The 9,230-nt window shown below is 43.7% G+C and overlaps 1 protein-coding gene across 1 annotated transcript in view; it reads right to left on the reverse strand.

Moving 5' to 3' along the window:
- CLDN11 (claudin 11) overlaps nucleotides 1-9,230 on the reverse strand; it is a 17,687-nt gene that overhangs the window by 5,363 nt on the left and 3,094 nt on the right. Inside the window, exon 2 of the mRNA XM_032260584.1 lies at nucleotides 7,584-7,748. Coding sequence (XP_032116475.1) covers nucleotides 7,584-7,748 — 165 coding nt within the window. The remainder of the gene's footprint in view (nucleotides 1-7,583; nucleotides 7,749-9,230) is intronic.

The following is a 9,230-nucleotide window of genomic DNA, read 5'->3' on the forward strand; positions in this document are numbered from 1 at the left end:
AGGAAGGAAGGAAGGAAGGAAGGAAGGAAGGAAGGAAGGAAGGAAGGAAGGAAGGAAGGAAGGAAGGAAGGAAGGAAGGGGAAACATCAGAAAAAGGTCTAAACATGTCATGCAATAAACCTCCATAGGGATGGATGAGTGATCAGGGGAATGGATGGATGGATGGATGGATGGATGGATGGGAAGTAGTCTCATTTCAATTATATCTTTTGCTTCATACACACCAAAACTGACGTCCAAAGTCATAAAACCTTATTGTGACTTTAACACACTTAAAGTCGCAAGCTCATCATTGACCTCATTAAAGATTTCCTTCTTTTAGAATTCATACAAAACAAGGCAGATGAGTGCCAGCAGGCTCTTTACTTCCTAGGAGACAAATGAACCCTGGGTGGAATTCCTGTGGCTTTCAAAGATGAACCACATCAAAACCACTAAAAAATGACAGGCTACCACACAACATGAAAGGAAATGAGAGGCTCACTGCAGTGACCTTCAATTGAACTCAAAATGGAAATTGTTTAAAAACTAAAAAAGGAGAATTTACTCAATTTCAGCAATGGTTTCAAGGGCGAAAGGGATTCGTTTTGACCAGTAAAGTTAAAAATGCAAGTCAAACCATTACTTAACTAAAAAAAAAGTGAAATAGTAATAGAACTGGCCAAAAAAAATTGTCTTTCTGAAATACATAAAAGGCCTGATAGTTTTATATTTATTTGCTAACCCAAAAAGATGAGTTGAAATGGTTCTGTTATTTGGGAAAAGCAAAGAAAATATTTTTCTAAAAAGTCAGTTACTTATAAGGTCAAGAAAATTGAAGAAATACAAAGGGAGTTTTTGTTCTTTTTCTTTTTTGCATCATCAGAATTTATTTTTAAATTAAGTCTCTAAAAACAAGACAGGGTAATTTTAGCACTCAGACTTTGCAGTCTTTCTCCTCTTTTACCTTCAGAAGATGCAACAGTTAACTACACAAGGTGGAGTGGGTGCCATTTGTTTTTGGATAACAGAAAGTAAAATGAGACACATTCTTAGCTAAAAATGAGGAGGAGAAGGGGGAAGAGAAGGAAAGAGAAAGGGAAGGGAGAAGAAAGCTTCACTATGTAAAGACAGATCTATCCAAACCTGGCCTCTCAGAAGTAGAATTCCTTGCTCTTCAAAGAATAAAATTGTTTGCCTCTTTTCAGAACAAATTTCAAATAACGCAATACAATACATTCTTTAATTGATAAGATATGCCTTGTTAAAAACTAACAATGTTCGTGGCATCACCAAACAAAATATTTGGTAAGTCCATTTTAAAGCAATGAAATGTTAAGTGTGGCTTTTAATCTCTTGAGAGATGAGATGACACATGGTAATACATGGAGTTAAACAGGAAGTTAAATAAAATCAACACAGGTGTGTTTGACTTTAGGAGTAACAACTGAAAGAAAGAGAGACAGATAAAGAGGCAGAGAAAGACATCAGTAGACACTGACATTTCTTCCTCTTTCCAATAAACCTCCCTTTTTTTTTTTTTTTTTTAAAGATATGGTCTCTTTCACCCAGGCTGGAGAGCAGTGGTGCAATCTCGATTCACTGCAGTCTCGTTTTCTTGGGCATCGATCCTCAGCCTTCCAAGTAGCTGGGATCACAGGAATACACCACCACGCTGACCTAACTTTTGTATTTTTCTTAGAGATGGGGTTTTGCCATGTTGGCCAGGCTAGTCCCAAGCCCATGGGCTCAAGCAATCTGCCTGAGTCAGCCTTCCACAGTGCTGGGATTATAGGCGTGAGCCACAGTGCCTGGCCCTAGTGGACCTCCTTTTTCAAGCTTTGTCACTTTCCACTGAAAGGACTTTTTTTTTTTGAAACAGTGTCACTCTGTCACCCAGGCTGGAGTGTAGTGGCACGATCTCAGCTCACTGCAAACTCCCACATGGGTTCAAGTAATTCTTGTGCCTCAGCCTCCTGAACAGCTGGGATTACAGGCGCCCCCCATGCCTGGCTAATTTTTATATTTTTGGTAGACATGGGGGGTTTATCATGTTAGCCAGGCTGGTCTTGAACTCCTGGCCTCAAGTGAACCGCCTGCCTTAGCCTCCCAAAGTGCTGGGATTACAGGCATGAGCCACTGTGCCCAGCCCTGGAAGAACTTTTAAAAGCATCATTTCTAGCACAAAGCAAAATGTTCGTTACAATCATTTAAATTATTCTGACTTCTTATATTAGTAATAGTGAAAAAAACTTCCTTGATACATTATTTAAGATTTCCTTTAAAAAATCTGAAGACTGGACGAAATGGAGAAGTGGAGATGTGGCATACATTACAGTCATGAATTGATCACTGCTGAGGAGGTTGGGTTCACAGGAGTCTGCTTTACTATTCCTCTTCTTTTACACAGGTTTGAAACTTTCCACAGTGAAAACATTCTTAACAATCTCCTTCGTTTAACATTTCCTAATGCATTGAACACTATCTTCTACAATCAATACTGTTATAACATGTGACCTAAGTAGCAATTAACTTCAGCTTTTGCAAATGAGCCGGTTAGGACAACAAGTAATGAGATTTCTAAGGAGCTCTTGGTTGGAATTATATTCATTTGTTGGGTTTTTTTTAACATTTGAAACTTAGACAATTTTAAGTTTTTCTTTTTCTTAGTTGTCATTCTCTAAAATGTTGACTTAAAAAATATAGCTACAACCATCAAATCAATGGAATATTTCAGTATGGTATTTTCCTGGCCTGATTTCAACATTTTCTCTTTATTTCTGTCGCATCCTGCATTATCTTTTTTTCCCTAAACCCTTTTTTAAAGCCAGCTTTTATGCTTATTTGTTCATCAGTTTTTAAAAATCATAGAATGCAAAAACAAGAGAACTCATAAGGCAGTTAGGGCCTCCGATTTTACTGATGAGGTCATTTGAAGCCACAATCATGCTAAAATGCCACATCGTTCCACGTGAAAATTTATGTAGATTAGAGACTTGTTTATATAAAGCTAATAAGTTGGGAGGAAGATTTCTCTAAATGTTCTATTAAAGTTCTGAGATTGAGGGCATCACTTTTTATTTCATATACCCAAGGATTCCTTTTCCCTGCAGGAGATCTGGTTCCATGTGCATAACAAGCTGAATGGGTCCCACATTTGCCCCCTCCTTTGTTTTACTGCAATTTCACTATTAACCCAAAAGCTCAAGATTTAATGACTTTTTCCCCTATAAATATGGTTCCTGGGGCCAGAGTTTTAAAAAGGAAGAAGGGAAGGCATAAGGTTTCCACTTAGGGAATACACTTCCTTTCCTTTCATTCCCTACTTCATCCTCTGAAAAAAACACTCAAATACAGTACTTTTTAATGCATATCAAGGTTAGAATTAGACTAACTCAGAACTAAGATTTGAGGTTTTCAGTAGGGTAGCATAATGGAGCTTTTGACAGTGGAATAAGCAAAAAAATTTTGATTCCTACACACCGGTTTCTACAAAGTAAACAAACAAACAAAAAAAATGTCCATTAGGTCAGGATACAAGGCAGTATTTCCAGAAAAAGGTTTTTGTCTTTCCTCACCAGTTAATGTGTGAAGGTGACCCTGCAAAAATCAGACACGATCCAGCCAGACATGGTGGCTTACACCTGTGATCCCAGCATTTTGGGAGGCTGAGGCAGGTAGATCACCTGAGGTCAGCAGTTCAAGACCAGCCTGGTCAACATGGGGAAACCCCATCTCTACAAAAAATACAAAAATTAGCCAGGTGTGGTGGCACATGCCTGTAATCCCAACTAGTTGGGAGGCTGAGGCAGGAAAATCGCTTGAACCTGGGTGGCAGAAGTTGCAGTGATCCAAGATTGCACCACCGCACTCCAGCCTGGGCAACAGAGCGAAGCTCCGTCTCAAAAAATAAAAAAGAAGAAGAAGAAGGAAATTAGACATGATTGGAAGAATACTCAGCTGCTCTCTGGGTTAGTTTCCTATTTCTGCTAACAAACAATAACAATAATAATAGCAACCATTTATTGAGCACTTACTATGTGCCAGATACTAAAATAATCTTCACACATAACTTCACTGTTCTTACCAACCTGAGAAGTAGGTGTTATTGTTCCCGTTTTATGGATGGGACCAGAGACATTAAGGAACTGCCCTAATTCACACAGCTAGAAAGTAGTAGATTCCAGATTCAGCACAGTTGGATCTGACTCCAACTGATAAGATCAAACAGTTCAGAGTATAGGCACCTCCTGCCTTGGCAGGAACTCTCGAAAAGCCACAAACAGCTTAGCCTCAAATCCAGCACAGATCTGAGAGCCTGCTGCTCCTGTGCTATGCATCTGGCTTTAAAAGCAACGGGCTCCTAATTCTTCCTCCACAGCAGGAACCAAATCCTCGCACCACTAAATGTAACTGCTGAGAAGATAAAGTTATAGAACAGACATAATTTTTTTAAGCTTTCACAAAAATAATTACAGATTTTCAGGGTCAGGAAAAACTGCTTTTCATTAGCAGTGTTCACAGTTCCCATACCAGGACTAGCTGGGACACTGTCCAGTTCCCAGGCCTCGGAACCCCAGGGGTGCCTCATCTTCTTTGGTCGAATGAGGTGTGTTTGCTCAGCCCCATTCAGTGACTCTGAGGATCCTGCACCGGCCTAGCGCTGGCTTCTTTGGGGGAGTGACAGAAACCAATCCAGAGTAACACAAAGGGAGCCTTCACCCTCCCGTGCTCCTCCCACCATTGCCAACAGGGGAAACAAGGCACTTGGGCCTCCGTGGTGAGAAGACTTGGAGGAGATCAGCAGGTGCCGCACTTAAGACAATGAGCTTTACATTTCCAGAGCTAGCTCGTTCCAGTCAAAACAGCATCCAACCCAAAGGCAGTGATGGCCCACTGAGAAACAAATCCCAACGGGAGCAAAGCAGGCAACAATATCGGAAATGCAAGGCCATAAGAGGGCAACAAGGGGGCTCCTGGTCCCATCCAAACGGTGAGTGTCCAGAAACGGGCAGCCCCCTTGGGTAGGGTCAGATCACTCAATGTCCTGTTTCACTCCAGACAGGCAAACAGGGACTGAGGGACCCACCCACTCCCCAGCCCCACCTCACTTTCTTCCTCTGTGATTCTGCCTATCTACATCAACTCACTTTTAGAAGATAAAGAAAAACAAATTTAGCTAGGACGTTTCAAACCACCGGTTGCTTTTTCCTCTAATATCCCTCATCATTCAACTGAACAATTCTGTTGTTTTAGGGTGTTTTTTTTTTTTAACTATGTATACTTTGCTTTTATCTCTATTATCCAGAGTTTGTTTTCATGTGTTCTCTTATTTGTGGATACCTGTGACACTCATATGGAAGGCCAGAATATCTAAAGATGAGCACCCCACACAACAGACCCACCTTTTGGCTCTGCCATCCTCAGAGCCCAAGAAAGCCTTCTGGGGCTTCCGTGAGAAAGTGAGCAAAGTAATAAACAGCATTTGTCTAGGAGAAGAAGGGTTTCCCCGGGATTCCACAAACCCAGCTTACTTGGGGAGCTTTGGCTTCCCTGTTGGAAAGGGAATCAGACACATAGATCTGACCTCCATAAAGCACTACAAGAGGAGCCCCTGTGAGTTAGATAAAGCACCAGATGCTGATTATGTGTTCTGTGTGGCACTGACATACAAATTCTTTGTGACTGGAACCAAAATTTCCATATCTAGATTTTTCTCTGGAAATTACAGTGGTCTTTTCACTCCTGTTCACACACACACACACACACACACAAGCTTGTGGCTTCACAAGCCCCTGCAAACCTCTATCCCTTTGCAATCCTGGAAAATGGTGCCCCACCTCTCATGTCTCCTTACTTTCTGGTGTCACTGTGACTGTGAAACCTCTAGGTGGGAGGTACCCATCACTAAGTGGCATCAACCCACACAGACCCCTGACCCCTTACCCTTACCCCTCAAATACACGATCTGACATGCCAATCTGGGGGTATGAATTCCTTGCTTCAGAAGAATGTGATTTTATATCTAATCCATATCCAGACTAATTTCTCCTCACTGATATGTACACTTTGCAACAAGAGTTGTTATTCTTAAAATTCTTATTGTTGGCCAGGCGCGGTGGCTCACGCCTGTAATCCCAGCACTTTGGGAGGCCGAGGCAGGTGGATCACGAGGTCAAGAGATCAAGACCATCCTGGTCAACATGGTGAAACCTCGTCTCTACTAAAAATACAAAAAATTAGCTAGGCATGGTGGCGCGTGCGTGTAATCCCAGCGACTCAGGAGGCTGGGGCAGGAGAATTGCCTGAACCCAGGAGGCGGAGGTTGCGGTGAGCCGAGATAGCGCCATTGCACTCCAGCCTGGGTAACAAGAGCGAAACTCCGTCTCAAAAAAAAAAAAAAAAAAAAAAAAAAAAAAAATTCTTATTGTCTATTAGGATTTAGAATGTGCTAATGAAACTAGCATCTGAGAAAAAAAATGGAGACAAATGAAATCACTGAAGAGAATAGAGCTAGAAGGACCCTCCATAGTTGTTAAATGAAGCCCTCTATGTGCAGGTGTAATCAGCAAAACCAAACGAGCACATGCCATTTCCTGTACCTGGACTGTCCCTCCCCTCAATTCATGACCTGTCCACCTCCTCTTCAAGCCTTAGGGCTTATTGCTGAGTTCTTCCGCTCTGGAAATTCATCCAGTCCGGGTTAGGTGCCTTCCCATGTGTATGCACAGCCTATCCTGCATGAGCACATACCACACTCTATTGAGATGTCCAAGTACACAGTGTCCCCAGCACCTATCATGGTGCCTGGCCCACATGCTCAGGAAGGCTTACTGAGTAAAGGATGGAGCCATCACCTTGTGGTCTAACCACACTTAACTCCTGCCTTTTTTCTTGCCATCCTCTTCACTATTCTTTCTTTCTTTTTTTTTTTTCAAGATGGAGTTTTGCTCTGTCAACCAGGCTGAAGTGTGCAGTGGCGCCATCGCAGCTCACCACAGCCTCCGCCTCCCAGGTTCAAACAATTCTCCTGCCTCAGCGCCCCACCACCCCCAAGTAGCTGGGATTATAGGCATGCACCACCATACCTGGCTAATTTTTCTATTTTTAGTAGAGATGGAGTTTCACCGTGTTGGCCAGGCTGGTCTCAAACTCCCAACCTCAAGGGATCCGCCCACCTCAGCCTCCTTCTTTATCTATTAACTAGGTTATGAGTCTTGCCTGCATATAAGCATCACCTGGGAAGCTTTCAAAAAATATCTTTGCCTGGGCTGACCCCCAGAAAATTCTGATTCAACTGATCTGCTGTGGGACCTGGGCATAGGCATTCTAAAAGGGATTCCACTGTGAAGAATGAGAAGGCTTCCACCTTCAAAATCCTCTTTCTCTTTTTAAATTTATCTTCATGTTCAGTGGCTCCCAGAGACACTACGTAGCCCTCTGTGTAAACTGCCCATAAAATACAAAGAGATACAGACTGTGAGGCTCCATCCCCGACTGGCTTCCTTTCACATTTCCCTTGAACTTGAGAAGGCAGCAACCACAAGATCTGACATTGATCAGTCTCCCTCGTAGGTGGGGTACCACTAAGAAACCTGTCTTACCCAGCAGAATGAGCAAGACGCCAGCCAGCTGGGCCCGCCTGTACTTGGCCACACCGGGCTCATGGCCCATCCGGATACAGGGAAGAACAGTCAGCAGCAGCAAAATGGCTGGCAGGCCCAGGACTGAGGCAGCAATCATCAGCGCGCGGCAGGCCTGCACGTAGCCTGGGAACAAGAGAGCAGACAAGAGGGGTTAGACCACCGTTCTCTTGCCTCCGGAGCCCTGCCTTACGGGAATTCAGCACCATCTCCCTTCCTCCCTCTTGGCCCATTCCAGGACTTGGAAGGTGCTCAATGTTGTCCAAGGTCACTAAGCACTTTTCAGCTTTTAAAACAACTCAGCAAGAAAAAAGGGGCTGGAGAGACGAAATGGGGACCCGTAGTTTAGGCCACTTGGCCAAGCTTCCAGGATGGAGGGGCCGAGAGCTCATTTCACACCACCCTGTGAAAGTTCAGATAGAAACTCAAATCTCCCAAGAGTCATTCTGTGAGGACCTCTGTTGGTTCCAGTCTGATATTGACAGCTCTACCTGTATGACCTTGGGTAAGTTACCTAACCATGACGTCTTACTTTCTGCATCTATAAAGTAACAATAGGCCAGGCACAGTGGCTCACACTTGTAATCCCAGTACTTTGGGAGGCTGAGGCGGGCAGATCATCTGAGGTCAGGAGTTCAAGACCAGCCTGACCAACATGGCAAAACCCCCCATCTCTACTAAAAATACAAAAATTAGCCGGGCATGGTGGTGTGCACCTGTAGTACCAGCTACTTGGGGAGGCTGAGGCAGGAGAATCGCTTGAACTCGGGAGGCGGAGGTTGCAGTGAGCCGAGATTGAGCCACTATACTCCAGCCTGGGTGACAGAGTGAGACTCTTTCTCAAAATCAATCAATCAATAATAATATAATAGTACCTACATCTCTCTAGTAGAATTCTAATGAAGATTGGGTTAGCAGTGCTAAAGCAGTGCCTATACCAAATCCTCAAAAGAGGTTACTTGTTATTGCTGATGCTCTTTGTCTGTCTCAGTGCAGTGCTTTCATCTCCAGCTTCCCTAGGTGATTTTCTCCTAACCATGTGCTTTCATTCACATTGGCTGTGGCCCGAACCCAGACTAAACTGAGACTCAGGCTTCCTCTCTTTGCTATCTCCCCAGAGGCTGCTGTCCTCCCTGCCCCTAAATGGTTGGGCTTCATCTCCTGCCTCACCCACAGTGCCCTGGGCATCTTCCTCAACTGTCCATAATTGCTTAAAAGGCATCTCTCCAGGGTTCCTGGAGCGCAGACACCTGCCTTGGTATTCATGGAGTTAACACAGTGCCCGCAACAGATCATGGAAACAATTGCGAATCAAGGAATAAGAGAACTGAAAAATAGAAGAGTAGAGCAAAACTACATGAACTTTATCCTGTCAAGTAAAATGCCAAGTAAAAACTTTATTAAGAAACAGATTACAAGGCCGGGCGCGGTGGCTCAAGCCTGTAATCCCAGCACTTTGGGAGGCCGAGGCGGGTGGATCACGAGGTCAAGAGATCGAGACCATCCTGGTCAACATGGTGAAACCCTGTCTCTACTAAAAATACAAAAAAAAATTAGCTGAGCATGGTGGCGCGTGCCTGTAATCCCAACTACTCGGGAGGCTGAGGC

This window comes from Sapajus apella, unplaced genomic scaffold (genome assembly GCF_009761245.1).
Source record: "Sapajus apella isolate SASKATOON/1434 unplaced genomic scaffold, GSC_monkey_1.0 scaffold4, whole genome shotgun sequence".
Classification (NCBI taxonomy): domain Eukaryota; kingdom Metazoa; phylum Chordata; class Mammalia; order Primates; family Cebidae; genus Sapajus; species Sapajus apella.